At 37.6% G+C, this 20482-nt stretch overlaps 2 protein-coding genes and 1 long non-coding RNA gene across 8 annotated transcripts; 1 reads left to right on the top strand and 2 right to left on the bottom strand.

Moving 5' to 3' along the window:
* The first annotated feature begins 313 nt into the window (after window positions 1-313).
* LOC143429573 (uncharacterized) lies at window positions 314-15762 on the top strand. 6 transcript variants are annotated; one of them, XM_076905230.1, is made up of 12 exons: window positions 10246-10505; window positions 10668-10964; window positions 11217-11295; window positions 11499-11750; window positions 11813-12396; window positions 12462-12762; window positions 12914-13415; window positions 13499-13657; window positions 13735-13910; window positions 14016-14222; window positions 14473-14496; window positions 14765-15762. In XM_076905230.1, exons 4-12 carry the CDS (start codon window positions 11636-11638, stop codon window positions 14842-14844), a joined length of 2148 nt encoding a protein of 715 aa, XP_076761345.1. In that variant the 5' UTR covers window positions 10246-10505; window positions 10668-10964; window positions 11217-11295; window positions 11499-11635; the 3' UTR covers window positions 14845-15762. The 6 variants fall into 6 exon arrangements, with proteins under 6 accessions (XP_076761342.1, XP_076761347.1, XP_076761346.1 ...); XM_076905228.1 differs by having other exon boundaries at window positions 10610-10964; XM_076905227.1 differs by lacking the exons at window positions 10246-10505; window positions 10668-10964 and adding an exon at window positions 314-485.
* On the bottom strand, window positions 479-1737 carry LOC143429586 (uncharacterized). The gene is made up of 3 exons (XR_013102555.1): window positions 1492-1737; window positions 1254-1426; window positions 479-970 (listed from the first exon to the last, which is right to left on the bottom strand). It is a non-coding gene; the product is annotated as an uncharacterized LOC143429586 (long non-coding RNA).
* A 971-nt stretch (window positions 15763-16733) lies between the features above and the next one.
* On the bottom strand, window positions 16734-20096 carry LOC143429853 (uncharacterized). The gene is made up of 6 exons (XM_076905671.1): window positions 19963-20096; window positions 19791-19883; window positions 19234-19395; window positions 18913-19150; window positions 18066-18833; window positions 16734-17978 (listed from the first exon to the last, which is right to left on the bottom strand). The coding sequence occupies exons 1-6, from the start codon at window positions 20027-20029 to the stop codon at window positions 16790-16792; spliced, it is 2517 nt and encodes an 838-aa protein (XP_076761786.1). The 5' UTR covers window positions 20030-20096; the 3' UTR covers window positions 16734-16789.
* Between the last annotated feature and the right edge of the window lie 386 nt (window positions 20097-20482).

Here is a 20482-nt window from a genome sequence, read left to right as displayed (position 1 = left end):
TTTAAACAATTAATATCCGCCTTGAATACGTATTAAAAGTTGCACCTACGTCTCAAATGAAACAATTCGTCGCCGTACAGAATTGTCCATCATACTGAATACTGCATGCCTGCGACAAAGAAACTCTGTCGCAGCTAGGAACGGTAACAAAAAAGCAGCTCGCGGGAGCGTCTTTATTTACGAATGAACCCCCTAATGCGATATAGCCGGGGGTATTCCAAAGGTGCACGGATAGGTGTTGCAAAGGTGAGCCTCTGATGCTAGAGAGAAGCAGTCGCATTGACGTTTACGCGCGGAGAAGCGCGAGCCGGCGTGCAGGGGAGTCGTGAACAAACCGGGACGCAACAGTCGCTCACCAGACTTCGTGCTGGAACTATCGTCGGAGGTATGCTTTCGCGCTTTCGTGATACTCCGTGATTCGAGCTCGGGATACCTGTTACGAACTGTCATCCAAGATTAGTATCACTGTGAGCCTAGCTGTTGGGGTGAGTGATTCCATTCACGATTCCTTTCATAATGATCATGATAACTCGGTGGCCCAGGGCAGCAACCCTTCGATACGCCGATCGAACTATCTCGGTACACGCGTACCGTAACCGTCGATTCTCCCGTTCCACTCAGATCTAAATACGTGACCCCGTTTTCGTCTTAAATCATAGTCAATTGTTTTTAACGGACAACATCCTCCGATGGCGTATTTTCTGGATACCTCACGGTGGCCCTCAGAGACAGATCTCAACTATATCCTCGTGCGTTCTTTCAATTATTCATGTCTCAATCTAGAATTCTGTTTAATTGACAAGCAGCGCAACGTCCCATCATTTTTATGCGTGTTTTTCTTAATCATTTGACATTATCCCGCCTCGCGTTTCGATACAATGGTGGCAATTTGTTCAAGTGGTTCCTCCAATCGATTCAGAACGAAACTTCAATTGAATCGCCACGCGATGTTTCGTACCTAGAATGTGAGCTGGGAAATCGTATGAATGAGTTTGATTAGGTTATAAGGCGGCCCGCATTATTACGTTTCTAACACGACATTTGCGTTGTTTATAATCGCTTCTTTTCCACATGCGAGCGTCCTTAGTCATGCACGTATATACCAAAGTTACGAATAGCGATTGCTATCGATCAAAATTTCTGAACTTGGCGCTGAGCAGCGAAAATTGCGATAATGTCCAACACTCACGTGCGTACCTAAGAAATTACGCAGATTGAATTGGCGATACAATTAAACTGGTTGATTTAATCACTTGATATTTCCTGGAACAACCGTCACATTTTTAATGGAAATATGAATTACTGTGTTTACGACGGTGCAAATAAAAATGAGCTCACATCAAGTGTATATGTATCAAAATGTCCATGAAAATGATCATACTAGTATATCATTCTGTATATTTGTTTCACGTACGTTATTCGTCAACTAGAATGAAACAGTTCATTATTCTTCGATTACTCTTCGAAAAGAATAAATTTTCAAAACACTACCTTTAATTATCGATAAAAATCGTCCATTCCATTAAGGTGGTGGATATAAAAAAGAATGTGAGAATGTTCCTACTTTTTTGCAAAGGTTGTTCCTTTTTCAGGCCTGTAAATCGTTCGACGCTTGTAAACTCTGTGACTGCAGCTTGAAACACAAAACGTGTCACCTAACAGAATTTGTAGAAACCGGTTCCATTCTTTTTATAAAGATGATATATCGCGGTCGATATTCGTTCGATCTAATTGAATTTCTGCACTATGGTGCTGTATGAAGCACATTTATTTAGATCTAGATTGATTCAAAAACAATATATTATGCAACAATTGAATACAACGTGACTAGAGTTTTATTAACATAGAAGTATTACCACAATCACCATTTTACATCAGTAACGATCAATTCTATTTCAGTAATTGCAATTACATCCATTCGACAACAGTATTAATCCACATTTTGCATGCAACATGTTTAACGTATTCCATCGAAGTTTAAACGAAATAATAGGTCCAGTAGATGTAATAAATAATTCCAACAGGTATATAAATAGTAAATGAAATTAATTTCATTTGCAAAACGAATTTCTACTTTTGGATTCACGTGTACATGTGTAAGTCGTACGCACGAACAAGATAGACATCCTCCATACTCAAATGGACCGATTTGAAAAAACATTCCTTCGCGAGAGGGCGGCGTGCAGTCGCGTTATCGACAGAGGAAAAGTTAAGGGTTTTGGAAACGAAGTTTAAAAAAAAACGACTCGACACCAGTCGCGCCTCTTTGTCTCGTCGAATTGCGTTCTAACCTTTGTGATTTCGTATCGACCGCTGGAACCCCGCGTACCATTCGGTTCCAACGATGAAAAGTCGCTTTGGGGACTCGTTAGAGGGTCATCAAGTTCCTCGTCGCGGAAATTGTCGGAAATATCAAGGATGAAAACAGGAGCTGTCGCGGTCGTTCGCGGAAATTAATTTAGAAAATGCGATTACGTGAAAACGAAATTATTCTGTTTTTGCTGCGGATCAACGGCACGGCCATGTTCCGCGGTTATTAATTAAATCTAGCTCGCACTGTTGGATTTTTTGCCAATACTTTTCCCTGTTAATTACGGATCGATTCTGTTGGCTATCTTTGTTCGTACCGCGGCAAGACGAATATCGTGGAGTTCACGAGAACATCGTTGGAACGTTGAAGTGCAGTCTCGTTACGGAAGGAATCGTTAAATGTATGGAAATTTTATGCTTCAAGAACAAGCCGGAGGAGGTAACTGTGTTATCGGTGCGTACGGGGTTACGGTAGCGTAAATTCGAAAGCAGTCAACGCAAAGAGACGAATAATATAAACGTTACCTTTACATTCAACATTTTTAATTGTAAGAGTGTATACCATTATAAATAATGCACAGAAATTTTGATAAAGTTACAGCTAGTTGATTATGTTTAAAGATAGATGGTGATGGCATCGGTATTAAGGCTGTATTATATTTCATTCGCATTACGCAACGTGACGTTGATTAATTAACTTTCTGACAATCTATAAAACTTTCAAGTTTATGGTGTGCCAGAAAACTAAATTGAATACGAATCCATCTGATACGCTCCGATTGAAGTATTTCATTCTTGGCTTATACACGCATACGTATATATTTCATTAGGTAAACATTTAAAAATATATTTCATCGAATAAAGATAACACCGAGTAATTTGTTAAACTTTTTCTCTAAACTATTTGTAAAGCGACTTGATAAATTCTTTTCATGTTGGTGCAAGTATGAAGAGTTGTTTATACAAGTCCATTCCAACTTCCAGGGAATCCTTAATTCGAAGGTCTTTTATATTCGCTGAAAGTGTAGGACGGATACTTTAAATGTTCTTAGAACCTGTGTTTGCTTCTGTTTATCCATATTTTCAAGAAGAAAATGTTCTTTTAATTCTATTTTTTTAATTCTATTTCTAGGTATTTGTCCAAGATATCCATCGTTAATTGCCTCTCCTAAACTGCTTGATAGCTGAAATCAACTTCAATCTGATTTCCCCCAAACCTTTCGAGATATCAAATCCGTGCAAGTTCTGGTACGATGCAATTTCCCAGATAGATCAACACGAGTCTGATTCTGTATCGACTACCGTTACCCATCGAAAACAACGGACAAATAGAATACAACGATATTTGTTGTATATACATTTGTTACATATGTATATTCATCGAAGATGCTCGCGTAAGCAAAGCAGGCGAACGTGGTTTTACTTTTACCGTCGCGGTAATCTCCGATCGAAGAAACTCTCTGGGAGCCCGTTCGTCCGGATGACGATACAGTACGGGTTCTTCCTTGTTTCTTTCCATCGTTCGCCGTCCTTTTCACAAATACGCGTCCTGTTTTCTCGTTCGCGCCAACAAGGAAGGCTGGAGCATCGGCATGGTTCCGTTATCCGCGGTAAATACACATACAGCATCCTGTACATTTTGCCTCTGGTGAAAATAAACAATATACGAGACGTACGTTACCGATTCAACGCATGCGTACACTGTGTGCACGAAATCGCTGTAATACCCGGAAATTTAAAATGGAAACTTCACTCTCTGCGCTATTTATCGACCATGTGCTTGGCGTACTGTCGCTGTTGATTGATGCCAGATTAGAATCACGCGCAGGATTCACAACGCAGAACGTAAAAAGTAAAGGAGGAAGTCTCTTAAGTAAGACTTAAGGAAGACTCTCAGTAAGAGAGTCCTTTTGTCTTTATTAAAGTAACTTTTTCGAATGCTTTTCATGTTTCTTTAAATTTTTTATAATGATGAAGATTTCAAATCGAGTCTCACAGTGTTATTTACTTATGAAAAATCGTAATAAAAATGGCTGAAGTCTTCCAGGTAAACGGTTATATCGAGAAACTTGGTGAAATCAATCGATACAGCTATTGTGGGATACTCGTATTGGAAAAAGGACATAGTTCGGCGTAGTTTCACAACGAAATTCAGTCGCCGCCGGAAATAAGATTTTGAATGGAACCTTCTTCTTATTCTGCTAAGTATTCTTCAACTTGTTCTCTGTAGATCGTAATGAAAATCTTATTCTTCACCCAGAAATTAAATACTGCATCAATTTTTATATTTATATTAATTTCAGATTCTTATTTCACGTAAGGAACTTACATTCATTTATTCGACTATCCTCAAAGTAATTAAGCCGTATTGTTTTGACGGCAAACATTGAATAAGCAAACTCTGACTCGAACCGCAATGCAAAATCGTCCGAAGTATCCACAATGTAGTTCTGCAAACCAGCCACGGAACATCTGCGTCGAAAACTAGGGGCATCAAATGTGTAATCACTGTGTAGGGAGACGTCGCAGCCGTATTTGTCACATCTGCATAATGTGCTCTCGAAAACCCGCTCAGGGCTTCTTGCATCGATGAAGGGACGCGCGAAACATCGCCGATGGGGCGAGTGAGAGTACCGTGATCCTCAGGGTGGGGGTTCCGGATGATGGGGTTGAATTAGGCGTTGAGCCGTGCAACGGTTCGAATGTGTAATTCGAATCGATCGTAAAATCTGTCTCGCGACTCGTGATTTTCTCTCTCTCTCTCTCTCTCTCTCTCTCTCTCTCTCTCTCTCTCTCTTTCTCTCCACCGATCTCCGTTTCTCCCGCCCGTCTAATCATACGAAGTAAGAAAAAAAAGTAGCCTCTTGTCGGCTCGACCTAACGTCATCGCTAGCTATAGATTTCCGAGCTCCACAAACGGATCCATACCGTTCGATCTCGGTTTACGAGTTTCAACATAGACTCGCTAGTCTCAAGGATAAATCAGTCATTTAGTTATTTTCATTAGAGAGACGAATGCCATTCACGATGTTATAGATTGTTTGAGTTTGAGGTCTAATATCGTAAGCATTGTTCTAGATTCTCTTCAGAGTTATTGTACATGAATTCTGAGGATTGCTGAGAATGATTCCGGCTATCAAGTTTGAGGTTTAATATCATTTTGCTTTTAAAGGATTTGAAATGAATGAATTGGAGCTTCAATGTGTTTTCAAAGATTCTTAGTCTCAGACGTGAAAATAAAAAACTGTAAAACCATTAGAATTTCCGATGGAAACGGGCGTCTTGTACATCTCATTATCTGGGAGATTTATGCAACGCCCGAAGTTCCTCCGACGTTGTAAATTCTTAATCGCAGGTTAACGAACAGTGGCAATTGTTCCCCAGATAGTAACGGACTCAGACACAAGTAATTAACCCATACAATCACGAAACATATTAATTAACACTTTCAATGTCATCAAGTTACCTAACACGATAAGGTCTAAAAATAGTTCAGTAAGAGATGCTACTATTAATGAAGAACATATGGTTAACATTTGGATTCAATATCTCTTACGATTTATTTAAAAAGGCAACATAAAGTTGGTGAATGTAGTATTGGTAAGATGAACCATACCATCTGCAGTTAGAACGTTCACAGTTATTATTTTACACCTATTCTAAACCTCTTGGTGTAAATCATTTTCTTCTAAAAATTAATATCCATCTAATTATTTCTGTTAGATCTCTTATAGTACGCTAACAACATTGATTTAACGGAACTAAATTAAAGATAAACATTGTACAACCGGACACATATGGATGCTACCTGCACGCAAAAGTAAACCTTTTATGAGATATATCGTGCGTGTCCTTCCGCCCACGCATTGCCCTAACAGGACAAGTACACGCTCCAAAATTGGGTTAATGAAATCGTGGAAGAGGAAAGCCCGCTAGTTTGCCTCGTCCATTGCTGCTCACCCCAGAGGTTCTACATTGAACAAATTACCATTGTCATGATAGTGTTATGATTCCTTTATACAAATAGCATCTGAATTTTGTTATACTCTTTTTACATTTGAAAATAAAAGTTACGGTATAGAATCTAATTTAAAAAATTTTATATCCAACAGAAAGAGGAAAGAATGGAAAGTTTTACTGTGAGTGAAACACGTTGAAGATTTGAAATTGCATTCATGGTGAACAGTAGTCTGGGAACTGATCTAACGATAAGAGACTTTCGAAACAATCACGATGAATCCTCTTCGTTCAGTGCATAGATATTCAGATTCCGAGTGAAAAAGTCATTTCTCTGGCTGACGTTCTTGCTCTGCTAAGACGTGCCATTACGAGATTGGACAACCTACAGATGGGGATGAATATGAATATCTATTGCGTGCTCCCTTGCAAAGGTAATAGCTCGAAGAGCGAGGGTAAGCGGTGGTTTCCTGTCCGCAACAGGAAATACTTTTGTTTTTTTTTGTGATCGTCGAAAATCGTCGACTAAAAGCAACGCAATTCTTGTTGAATGTTTCCGTAATTGTTCATCGACTTCAATGGATACTTAGCTATGGGTATGCAATTTTGTTTCATTTTCTTCCTACTTCCAGTTTTGACATCAAAAACATTTCAAAGACACCACACTTAGGTATTTTGTATAAATATGCTTTCAGAACATTCTTTAGCCGTCCATGATTTGATGAAATTAAACAAGCAAAAGGGAAAGTAAAAACCATGGACTATGACCCGGATTTTTTTAGCTAAGAGCAGTATTGTGTAACACATGTTACATATATATATATTATATTACTATAGCGGTACAGCATCGTTATTTTAATCTCCATGTCTGCGATATTAAAAAAACGGAGTTATTTATACATTTATAACGAGGTCCTGAGGGAACGATGGTGGTAATTACGGTAGCATCAAATGTAAGGTTAGATTTCAAGGTACACGTTAGCGAACGTTGACGTAATCAACAACCTGTTCTCGATGAGGTAAGGAACTAGTCGCACGGAGGACACCAAGACACCGTAACCAAAGAAAAATCTTTATCCATGTATCCATTTCTGAAAAAAGCTTGTCTTTTTAACACTTATTCTATTCATTTATTTTCTTTTTTATCTCATTTGTTTGATACTTGATATCAAGTGTAAATAAAATGATAAATAATGAAAAGAAATTTTTTTTATTGATGTCGTGTGACAATATTCGTATTGAAAGTGACTGAGGTGTTGCAAAGTACATTGTATGATATTCAATTGTGCTATATTTGTTGTAGACACGCATAATCACGATCACCACTTCCGTTCTCCGTAATGCGGACCAGTAAATTCAACCTGCTTAAAAGGCGACAATTCGCACGCAACTATTTATAGTGAGGGGAGATTATATTTGCAATGGAAAGGCACGATGGGTGCAAATTACAGTGTGAACAATTTACGCGCGTGACGTGCTTCGTGATTTCTAAGAAGCTCCTTAAAGGTCGTGGATCGAGGTTGTTTCTTTCATGCTAGCGCATATATTTAATCAAAGCTGCACTATTTTCCCTTTCTAATACATTGATAATTAGAATCTTTAATTGATTTTTATATTCACCTTTAACAATACAAAAAAAACTTTTATAGATCCCTGTGGACCCTCAGTTGCTAAATTTGAATAATTCCTGAAAAGTTTTGAATGCAAAAGACTAAAATATGGACTAGTCTCATATTGTCCAATAATTGGTAATATAATACACGTAATGGAAATTGTACCGAGACATTACGACCAGACATAAGTAATTGAAGGGATAAAATCCTGCTGTTGTCTGGAAAGTCTAGCCCGCCGATCGAACAAGCTAAAAGATAATAATGATTTTATCAGAAGAACAAAACGAGCTACTACTCGTGCGATCTATAGATAATTAAAGCGAATCTGGACTCAACATTGACAGTCAACAAATTTCACGATGCATTTTCCGACCTTTGAAAACACGCAACATGTACGCGGCGGTGGAAACGGCTTGTGTAGCAAGCGAAAACATTCGAGGCTTCCATGACCTGTCGTTAACCCAGTTAGGGTTGCCATTCCAGTGCACGCACTCGTAGTCGCGAACGCTCCGCCGCGTTTATTCCATATTGGGTGGCTGATCGCGATGAGATAATCGGAAAGCGACTCTACCATCGCGGAATCGCGATGGACCCTAAGTGGAGCACAGCCGGAGAACGAGCCCCCAAGGGATAAAGAGAAGGCGCTTGTCAGTGTCGACGGCCGGGAGATACTCGTTGAACACTCGACTCTGTCTGAGAAATTTCAAAGAGTAGTCAAAGATTGCTTCGAGTTGATTGGATCGACGCAAGTAAATTTTGCTTAGTTGTTTCTGAATTGGAAACAGATCTGGATAGTTATGGATGCTCGTGGCAGGAAAAATTATAACTGAGATTATAATCTTTTAATTGGATAAATTAAATCTAACGATAATTTGTATCTCTGAAAGGTAACATTGACATCACGTCTTTTCATTGAAATAACAGCACCTTTGCATGGAAAGAATATAAGCGCGTTGTAATGTGCGAGGGGAGAAGAGATAGAAAGTAGCCTTTAGCTTTGCGCGGCTTAACAATCGAGCGGTCAGATGTAAAAGCAAATTCCGTCCGATAAAACTGCACGACAGAGGTTCTAGTTCGCGCAATATTTCATTCACGTCTCTTCCGCGAATTATCTAATGATAATTTATGAATCTGCCCGATAATACGTGAATAATTTATCTACGTCGAACGTTTGTCGTCCGATTCTTTATTGGATCAAATATTTTTTTAATAAATTTCTTTTAATAAAACATTTTTAATAAAACATCTCACAGATCCTCAAACGAATAGTAACGATGTTTCTAAATGTAATTGTAGCATTTTCTTTTTTTATGAACACTGTAATAATATTTTTTAATATCAATTTTGAGTGGAAGATATTTGCAGTGTTTGTAATTCATCACTAAACTAGAAAATACCACCGATCATTGCTTCGTAATTTTAATTTCAAACAATTATCTCCTCTCTTCTATAATAGCACATTGAACAACTACGCGAAAGCATTACTCACATCGATTGTTTCTTATTAATATACGATAGGATTGAAAGTTTACTGACATTTGATTGAGTGATTAATTGAGTATAAGCTGATGTGTTCGCTAATCGGCCTCTGACTTCCGGATTTTCTAGGTCAGCCAGACTGAGTCAGCTAATCTACTGGTTAGAGGAATCAATAACCCGGAAACTACAATAAGGCTATTAAAAAATATTATTACGAAGAAATTACTATGATCATCCTTTTCACATGGATCTTTTTTCTTGTTCCAAATTTATTAAGTATGCGATAAATCATGGACGAGAACATAGTGTAGTAAGTGTACCGTAAAAGCCAAAGAACAGCGGGAACCAAATGGTTGAAGCCGTACAATTATCGCAGTAATTCTCGTTTCCTTCTCGAAGGCATTAAGACGGTTGCTGGTTGGTGGTAACATCCGCGAGGGAGGAGAACGATTGAACGAAACGGACGGACGTTTAATTGTGAACAGCCGTGTAGGAGGATGAATAAAACTCGAGCTAGGTGACGAGATATGCCGTCATCTCCTCTGGTTCCTTCAAGACGATTATGTCGCCGCGTAATCAGAAGATGAGTCCTGTAATGTTAACTGTAGATACGTATGTATCTCACTGGTTATACTATGGCTACGTTTCTTTGCTCATCAGCATGTAAATGATAAATGGCACATAGTTGAAGAAGAACTGTTCTTAGTGATGTTAAAAATGGATGACTGTATCGAATGCGTCTCTAGAAAATGTTGGATTAGACATGATTCGCGAGGTGTACAATATTATACGCCACGTTCGATTTCCATACATTCGACCTCGATGTATCTTGTGATATAACGCTCAGGATGATTAGAAACTTCGGTCCCAGAGGATTCCCAATAGGATTTCCAGATTCATTTTTAGAAATAAGGTTTAAACGATATGAAAGAGGTGCTTTTGCAAGCGCTACGAAAATAAGGAAATGGCGATTACACGACGTTTACACGCGCGAAAAGTGAGAATTACACGGGAACGTTGATCTCAACAAATCTAGGTTACGATCTTTCGCAGCAACTTGTATTAGTCAAGGAAGTTGTACATTAAAGCGATCTACAGAATGCCACAAACTAAAATTAACTAAACACTTCAAATAAGACATTTTAGGTGCCAGTACATTACATGTAATCAGACAAAGAGAAACAATCTACTCTAATAACTCTATTATCATAGTCCTTTTTATATCATCTTTTTATACGAAACTGTTTCAGGTCGCGCGGCGTAGAAATATGCGCAGACCACATAATGAACCCTTCCAATAACGCACAGGGCATGCAAGTCGAGGTAGTATCTTCCTCTATAAACAAGGGAAGCGATCCCTTGATGATACCAAAGAATCGATATCCCCAAAAACGGCAGTCGTCCTCTCCACAAAACTCATTCCTCGTCCCTCATAACTAATGAACGACAGAGCATCGTGTTCCTCTGGCGGTGCCTTTGATCGTCTCTTTCGAGCAGCCGGACAGGAACTCCCATACGTACGGCTATACGATCGAACGATCGGATATATTTGTATGTGCGACTCGTATCGCGATCGTCTGACCAACGCCATCTTCGGAACAGAGGGTAATTTGTTAGTCGAGAAACGCTTCCGGAAGAAAGAGTTTGTACGATGGGGACTATAAGTAACCGTTGTCGAGTCACGATTTAGGGGAGAATCTGAGCGGAATGGAAGTAACGGTCCTTTAAATTCGATAAATGGAATCAAGTGAGACGTTTTAGGACTACGAAATTGAAATTGGAAACTGTGTAGTAATTGCCATGCTAAATACATTCTCGATGATTCGATTGATTAATTTATAATTGCTCTGATTTCAGCATCCATAGTTTGCATAAGATAAAGAACCGGAAGTCGAGCCTTCTAACGGACTGCTCGCCATATCTAACCGCCAATGGAGTGAGTTTAAATCGTTTAATAATTATATCGTTCACCAGATCCACAATGATCTGTGAAATTGCATGATCACACCACAGGAAACTTCCTTCTCTATTTCTTCTTCAAATAATTCGATTACTGCTTGTTTAACCGTAGAAGACTTTTCTCATTAAAAAACGTTTTCCTTTTTCTTTCAGTTACGTTCAATTTTCATTCTTGTTTAGACATACGTAAAATTGGAGACTACCGATAAGAATGGAGAGCAAAGGAGGACCATCAGCGTAATAGACGACCTTCGGTCGTCAATTTTTCGAACCATTTATACCAGTTTTGGGATAAGGCACTTCATAATACATTCAAGATGTCGATGACGGCGTCCACGGAAAGAATGGACACGGCAAAGGATCTGCCAAAGAAGAAATTGATCAATACCAATCTTCTCTCATTGAAGCTTTTATTATTCCTCTTTTTCGGAGGTATGTTTGTGTATAATAGTAGTAAACTTTCATCCCACTTCAATTTTATATTGTTTTACCAGGAATGGGATGTCTCTTCCCCTTTCTTCCCCTGCACATGACGGAAATGGGACTGAGCATCGGGCAGATCCGAATGATCTCAATGATCTCACCGGCAGTTGCGATCCTAGGCCCCCTGTTTGCAGCCCCAATTGCAGACAAATTAGCTGGTCACCAAGGAAGGAGTGATAAATCTTCCACGGGTCGTTACCTCAGGGTGATGGTCGCCATCGCCTGTATGCTTTCCGCCGTTTTCTACATATTTCTGTTGTTTATCCCGACGGTGGATCGCATCGAATCACCAAAAGAGAGGAGACCCGAACTAAAGTTCAATTGTGATCAAACGGGAGCGGTTGTCTTACAAGAAAGATGCAAAGATCGCGTCTCCTGTCATAGATGGTCCGATGAGACCAAAATTGGAACACTGCTTTTGGAAGGCTGCAATTATGCTTGCTACCCTGTCGGATCGAAACGATGGTACCCCGACGATAGCGATGTATCTGATACTTCTGGAACTACTGATTCTGATGTTATCGTTCTTGATGGTAGTGGCGAAACTACAGTAATTCCTCTCGAAAGCGAAATATACGCCCAAGTAAATGATCAGGTAGATCGAATTCCATTTACTTAAATTGGTACTGAAACGTGTAAAATACATGGAACTTGTTATAGGATCAGGAAGAAACCAAGAAAACGCGAAGATTCGTCACGTCTGACAGTGAACCGCCCCATTTGTGTTTTAAAGAGGGTGATAATGTTGTCTGCCATGTTTACACCAAATACTCGGGCAACGTGGCCCTAAATGTAACTCTAGGACAAGCCCTGAACAATGAAAGCGATCGAAACTGGTGCGCTTATCCCCTAGCTGAGTATTTTGCTTGTCGCATACCTACGGAACTCCAAGCTCGGATGACGGAAGTGCTTCAAAGTTGTTCTATCGAGTGTAATCTAATCGATCCGTACACACTTCCAGGTAGGTCATCATTCAGTTTCTACTGCTTTTAGGGAACGAAAACTGATTGTACGGTTGTACCAGTGCATGTACAACAATCTATCCTTTCGATATCCTTTCGTATGCTAGTAGTATACATAGATTCCCTTTAGTTTAATAATTCTACTTTTAGACAGCGTTCTCATAGAGAGTCAATGTCAACAAACAAAAGACTGGTCCCACCTCGTGTTCTGGACATATTTGGCCATTCGATCAGCTGCAGATATTTTTCCAACAACAGCCGTCGCTTTAATTGACGCCGCGGTTGTGATAGCTACCAGAGAAACATCCTGTGGACGCGGAGACGTGGGACGCCAGTTGGCCTTCGGCTCCCTCGGCTTCGCCATCTTTGGTCCCCTAACCGGCTATTTGTCCACCCTTATGGAAAACTTGAACTCTTTCTGTTATCTTCCAATCTGTATGCATGCCGTGTTGATGCTCTTGGCAGCCCTTGTGGCCATCAGTGCCAACGGCATGCCTCTTAGCCCACCAGAATGGTGGTGGCATACTAGAAGCGGTATGTTGGCGCTCCCCATGAGCGCCATTAAGAGATATGGCAGCGAAACTGCCGCGCTTGTAATTGTGCTGATCATCATGGGAACTTTTTGGAGCGCTATGGACAGTTATTTGCCTTTGTAAGAAATTCTGTCGATAATTCAATAATTTTTCGCAGGATAAAGTAATTTAGTTAGTCATCTCTTTGAATGTTTTTGTTTAGACATTTACAAAAATTAGGGGGCAACGAGCTTCCAATTGGCGTAGCAATGACCGTCGGCGCGATCCCAGCATTTCTGTTCCTTTGGAAGTCTGAACACCTAGTTGACTACTGTGGTCACAGTAATCTTCTTATCACTGCCTTCACCGTGTATATTATTAGGTACACAAGTTTTATTTTGACTCTATGTGTACTTTACGTTGCGATGCATCAAGACTATGGGACATTAAAATTTTTAGGTTTACTGGTCTAAGTCTTGTCGCAGGACCTTGGTGGTCACTCATTTCAGAGGGACTCGAGGTGTTCACGCTGGGAATTATGTGGGTTACTGCCATTCTCTATTTAAGACACCTTGTTCCACGTCATTTAACTGTTACAGCTCAAGCACTGCCTGTGATCGCGCATTTCTGCGTTGGTACGCTTATTCAATAGAACTTCGAATTTATGTCTGATCTATTTAACATTTAATGTAAATTTTTATTCCTATTTCAATGCATTGGACATCTTTAATTTGATACAGGTCGATGTATTGGAGCCGTGATCGGTGCTTACATTAACGTCGATGGTTCCGATATCGTTCACTCTTTGAGATTTGTCTATCGTTGTATGGCCATTGCTGCTGCAGCCGTTGCCGTTTTATACTTCGTGTTGTATCATGGTCTATTGAAACCACGGTGTCATGCACAAACTATACAAGGTCCGCGACAACCTCCAACAGTTGTTCAAGGTAAGTAAAATTATTAATTTACACGTAATCAATGATACAGTCAGAGAAGAGATATTCTGAGTACTCGACAATTGCTTAAACTCACTTTTTTCAAAAAGGAGTCCTCAAACAAAAGAATAGTATCCTATATTATCATCTCATTTATGCACTCTGAATGACTCTGTGAAAAATTATATGCACTATTTTAAGACATCCTGCACTCGTATGTCTGAATAATTTTAACTAATTTACATTTAATTTATTATGCAAGCTGCTATTAAAGAGTACGAATTAAGTGAGTGACCAGCGAATTATTTATTTATTTTCTATTGTCTTTACATAATATTACATTCCCTATGTGTAATCATTGTATTGCGAATGTTTACGCATTTATAAAAAACTTAAATATACAAAAAATGCGCATTATAATACTTTAAGTATGAAATTAATAAATAAATATGAGTTTACATAAGCATTCGCATTGCTGATGATATATTATTTTTACTGAATTTTGTTATGAACGTTTCTATCATCAAATTTTTTTAATTATTTTCTGTACACAGCGATGAATGGAAACGGGAATTACACGCCACTCAGAGTCTACCACAATGGTATGGGCAGAAAAGGTCAATTCCGTTATTGAGAAATTAAGAAAAATAAAGAGGAGGATGTTTAATAACACTTTGAATGTTATGTTACGGTGCTAGTGATTAGACTGTCATTGTTGTTGAAAAAAAAATTGTCATTGTTATGCGATACGCGTTTAAAAAGTGCGTTTTATCACTAAGCAGCCTTTTCAAGCAGCGTTTCTATTATATGTTACATTCGAATTCTTGCGACGGAAGTAACACTGATATTGTCATTGATTTGCCCTTTGTACAAGCAATTTCTACGAATTCATTTGCTCAACTGTACATTGATACATCGACGCGAGCTTTTACTATATTTGTCAGAGTTGAAATAAGAATAGATATGAGGTAGGAGCACTCAAACTTTGCATAAATATAAAATTATTTGAAATCATTTATTTTTTATTTTTCCTTCTTAATAAATCGTCATATAAGTCGTAAATTTGTTTGATATACACATATAAATAGTGAAATGTCATTAATGTTAAAAAGTATTATAATAAAGTATTTATTTTGTTCTTAAACACATAAAAAGGAAAAAGCAACTTTTGAGTACTTATACCTGTGCCACGAACATGTAGTAATACTCAGTGATTAAGATTCTAAATGTAACACATTTGTAATGCTTTTTGATTCTTACTACCTTTATATTCTTTATAAATATACAATCGATTTTTTCGAGTCATGAGAATCTACGAATGAAATCGTTTCGTAAGTCTATCGCGTTTCGATTATTTGTATACTCAACTGCGATCACATAGCTGAAATTCGTGTTCACGACCGCGTTTTTAAGGGAAAAAATTTCTACGGACTTCTACGTATCTACTGAGAAATATTTGTCTCTCTATGTAGAATATAAGACTTTATCTGAGTGATAAGAGAAAGTAATATATTGATTTCTGAGGTTGATATGTGTAAGCAAAGACAAGAAATAAATAAAACTGAGTAAAACGTGAATATTTCAGTTTAATATAAGATTGAAATGTATAAAATGAAGAAGAACAGAAACAGAAGCCACAAAAAGTCCAAAGGTGCCTTCCCTCCGTTTGAGAATTCTTAATTTTAATTAGAAAATAAATAGAAAGAAGCCAGACACTTTTTTATGGATTTTATGAAAGAATTAACCGCGTTTAATCGTTTGTAAGAAATTTATTTTTTAGAATTAGTTTCATCTAAAATTAACAAAAGAGTTTTTTCTTCGTTATTAACTGCAATTATTAATTTGGTACGAACATATGAATAACCTGTTAGAATTAGGACCAGTGACCATTTACATTTTTTACAACCTTATTTTTTGGTCATTCTTGTTACATGTATGCGTTTACATTTATTATACTTTGATCATCTGTGCATATGTAGCTATATTATTAGAAGTATCTATATAATTATAAATAATTTTTCCACACAAGTACAGTAAAAATTAAATCCGAAGGAATATTTAAAAATTTAACAGGATTACATGGTAATTTTTTAATTACAATGAACATAAAAAAGCATTGCAAACAAATCCTGCATGAAAAATGTGTTTCACTCTTAATGACAATAATTATTAACATAATACAAAATAAATAATTTAAAAACTAAAAAATGTTTAAAAATCTTAACATCTTTCTACTTAAAAAATAAAGAGTTCTATCAATATTCTTATTCTGACAAATAGTATCACTTTATAATACAAAATCAATACCGAATTTTGACGAAATCTATGTAATTAAGTTTTATGTACAGTTTGCAGATTTGGAAAATTTGTTTCAGACAACAAATTTTTAGTAACATTTCGATATAATTGAAATTAAAGGAGAAAACGTATATAACAAAAATTAACATAAAAAATTGTCCTACAATGTATTGATTTCAATACTCATCAAGCAAGCAGTACTCGTATAAATAACAAGCAACCAAAAACAATTAGAGTACTATAATAAAACTCACGCAAGTTATTGTATAACTATTATTTAATTAATCGTCAATAATAGTACAGTCATCTTCATTGCTGCTCTCAGAGTTAATGGCAATACTTCTGCTCAAATTCTGTCTGTTTGCTTCTGATACATTTACTATACAAGTTCCTCCACTAGTAGGAAAATGTTTTTTTCGTGTTTCAATGTCCCCCTGCTTATTATCAGTAACTTCATTCGTGTTTCTATCTGTATCGTCGTTTATGTTGCTGACCATTTTCACAAGATTATTAACGGCCTTACTAGTAATTAAACCTCCCAATTGCACCTGAGACGGTTTCAAGTCACTTTCTTTCCTGACAGAAATACTCAAACCCCTACTAGGAGTAACTGACTCGTCTATCGCTTCTAGCATTTCAGATACAAATGGCGAATTAGCTTCTGTCAAATCTTTCAATGAGGTCTCATTTGATTCTCGTAGCTCAGCATTTTCATCTTGCATATACGCTCCTTGCAAGAATTCAATAAAACATTCTTCATAGCTTCTAAATTGATTATTAAATTGTTGGATATTCGATGTCGAAGCATTAGTACTATTCTCCAATTTTAATGTGGAATGCCTGATAAATTTCTCATAATCTATCAATTCTGCATCGTTTATCTGTATAGATTTATCCACCAAGGCAGCAGGATGGTCACCTACCGCTCGGTCCACAGTGTTTTTCGCTTTAAATAAATTTAATCCACTGCACACATTTGCAGTACTAACCAGTTCTGATGGGCTTATAATACTGTACTCTTCTGCGTTGCCAATGTCAGCATCCGAGTCTGATTCATTGATGCAGGTCATATCGAGCGGGATTTCCTCAGATTTGATCCTTTTATGATTACCCATATCCGAAAATTGAGTCTGATGTCTTTTCCACTTGTTGTACTCCCGTACTATTCTATCATTGATACACGCCAACTGAGTCACAGTACCGCGTATTTCGCGATGGAATTGTTTGATCAGAGAACGAGCATCGGACAGGTCGTGCCTTTTGTACTCGTCTCGCATCGTCTCCTTAAACAGGCCCTGAAACTTCGTTAGTAGATTAGATAGAACGTCGTTCACCTCCTTGCCATGGGGAAGTAACCTTTGATTCAACGTTTTCACGGTTCGTCTCTCTGGGACCTCTTGTCTCCTCACGGTAGCATGGTTGTTTTTCGAACTCACGAGAGCGACAGGTACTGCTTTATTATTATTACTATTATTATTATTATTATTATTATTATTATTATTATTATTATTATTATTATTATTATTATTATTACTATTATTATTATTATAAGTATTCAAAGTACGCGACACTGGACCAACGACAGATGGACCAACGACTGTCACATCGTCAGTATCGCTCTCCACCTCTATAACGTTAACGCGCGACATGATACGCGGGTACTGCGATTCAGGCAAAGAGAAGCGCGATCGACTCAGAATATTAATATTCCGATTAGGAATGGTAACCATTGGAACTGGCGTAGGATGAACTGTTTGATATAAATGCATTTGATTCGCTTGATTCGGTTCAGGCATCGAATCAGGTGCATCGTGTCGAAAAGGAGTGAGAGGTGGTGTACCTTGTAAAACATTAGAATCTGAGACAACGTTCATAATAGGTGCGTTGTACATTGTTGGTTGCCGAGTACTAGAAGGAGGATTCACTCGATGACAAACCGTATTTAATGATGCTTGTGAAATGATTCTACCGTCCCCACTAACAGTAGCATTCTCGCATTCTACCATCGTTTGTTCACACGACAGCAAGGAAGGCAGTATTTCACAGTGATCAAGGGAACTATCATCTGATAGTTCATTATGTTTCTCAGACATTGATACATTGCTACCGTTAGAGAATTTCGATTTTCGACCTCGCTTCCTACGTTTAGGAATGATATCCTGTATTTCTTGTTTAGGTACATAATTCTCACTTTCGTCTTCCTCCGAATTTGAAAAATTTCTACGCCGCTTACGTTTTTTTCTGCGCGGACAGCACTTTGATTCGTCACTGAACATTTTCACATCTATTTCTCCTTTAGACATTTTACCATTATTTTGGAATAATCTGGAAACATTTTTAATTAAATTCATTAATAAATTTATGTTAAGTGTTCATCTCAGTTTGTTTAGTAATTGTTCCATACCCATTCAGTGCTTGGACATGCTGAAGTAGAGCCCAACAGGTTGCTCTTGCTCCATATAAGTCTGTGGGATCACAGACGAAACATTTCCATTTTTCATCGGCTTCAATCTTTTTTCTTAATATAGGATCAAAATTTCTTTTAATACATTTGTAACAAAATGTATTGCTGCAAAAAGAGCAGCAATACAAATTGCCACCATTTGCACACCATCTACAAAACATATCTGTTGCATCATCACCTGTAAGATACAGTTAAAATCCAATATGAATTCTGTATGATTATACCTTTCATGTAATATGCACAGTTTAATGATAAGTGTACCTTGCTCGAAATTGCCATCTCCATAGAAATCCCTGCACTTTGCACACAATAATGTACGTAGTACAGGATGCTCGAACATATTATGAGCTTCTGCTGGCGCAGAACCAATGTGTGCATCGCATGCTGTGCAGTGTAGTCTATGAAACCTTATTGATGAAACATCTGAAGTACATAAATTTTAAGTTAAATGAGTTCATCATTTCAAAATATTTCAAAATTTCAATTTACTTGTATAGCAACTACATATCTTTAGAAAAATTAGCCTGTGTTTGTACAAATTTATTGTATGAAATACATAAACACAGCAAATAAAAAATAACATATGAACTAGATCAATATTGCAACTCTGTTCATCTGAAACTGCATGAATTAAAGGTTTAGCAGATATGTATCTTGAAATGTAATTTTCATCACTAAATATTTGTTAATTAGAAATTAATGCCACATTCTTAAGAACACAATAAAATATGAAGAAGATGTGTAGTGCCATGCATAAATTGGCTTTAAAAGATAGTCAACAGTGAAAGAAAATAAATTGATATTATTTTATAGTTTACCATTGCCAAAGAGCAGCTTGTAAAATGCGAATTCTTCCTGAGAAATAGGTGGTGCAACATTTGTCGTGCTTGGATGCTGTTCCCTGGGAGTTACTGCAATATGAAGTAGGTTAGATATTATGCTCACCGAGAATTTGCACGGGAATCATTTCACTGATCTTTGAAGTCTCACCGTTCTCTTTGCTATCCGTCTCTTTAACTTCGTCCACTTGTACCTCGAGCATACTCGAGATATCCATCGTTAACGAATTTCTGTCGAGATCGCATTTAATGTTACGTTTTAAAATACAGGTTATCGCGCCGCCATTTTCCTGCGAGCGCACCGGCCTGAAATTTTGGTACCAGATCATTCAAACGTTCAAAAAAAGTATCCTTCGAAAAAATTCCACAATCCAAATGATCTTGCAGCGTCGAAAACAAGGAAAAACTTGAAACACTTTTAAGAAGCATTTTTGCTTAAATAATTCCAAAATTTTTCGTTCTTCCGTGATAGTTTCTTCTTGCAATTGCTTGAGGCAATTTTTTAATTAAGTTTTATGCAATGCTGCGAACTTTTTACTTTTTTTTTAGCATATAATGATGTATTTTAAATTTGAAAAATTTTTCGCACCAACGGAAATGCATAACTCACCCTTTTGTTCGTCGATGCAACTAAAGGATTAGATTTATTTACAAATGGCGACTGTTTTTCA

The sequence above is a fragment of the Xylocopa sonorina genome, chromosome 12 (assembly GCF_050948175.1).
Source record: "Xylocopa sonorina isolate GNS202 chromosome 12, iyXylSono1_principal, whole genome shotgun sequence".
NCBI lineage: Eukaryota > Metazoa > Arthropoda > Insecta > Hymenoptera > Apidae > Xylocopa > Xylocopa sonorina.
The sequence above is the reverse complement of the archived record's forward strand: the minus strand, read 5'-3'. Positions and strand labels throughout refer to the sequence as shown.

What these genes read in the sequence shown, in the direction of transcription:
- LOC143429573 (XM_076905227.1), top strand. Translation starts at nt 11,636, where the DNA reads ATGTCGATGACGGCGTCCACGGAAAGAATGGACACGGCAAAGGATCTG. An exon ending in ACGCCCAAGTAAATGATCAG is followed by an intron (nt 12,397 to 12,461) that starts GTAGATCGAATT and finishes AACTTGTTATAG; the next exon opens with GATCAGGAAGAAACCAAGAA. An exon ending in GATCGCGCATTTCTGCGTTG is followed by an intron (nt 13,911 to 14,015) that starts GTACGCTTATTC and finishes AATTTGATACAG; the next exon opens with GTCGATGTATTGGAGCCGTG.
- LOC143429853 (XM_076905671.1), bottom strand. Translation starts at nt 20,029, where the DNA reads ATGGATATCTCGAGTATGCTCGAGGTACAAGTGGACGAAGTTAAAGAG. An exon ending in CATGTCCAAGCACTGAATGG is followed by an intron (nt 18,834 to 18,912) that starts GTATGGAACAAT and finishes AAATGTTTCCAG; the next exon opens with ATTATTCCAAAATAATGGTA. An exon ending in GGTCCAGTGTCGCGTACTTT is followed by an intron (nt 17,979 to 18,065) that starts GAATACTTATAA and finishes TAATAATAATAA; the next exon opens with TAGTAATAATAATAAAGCAG.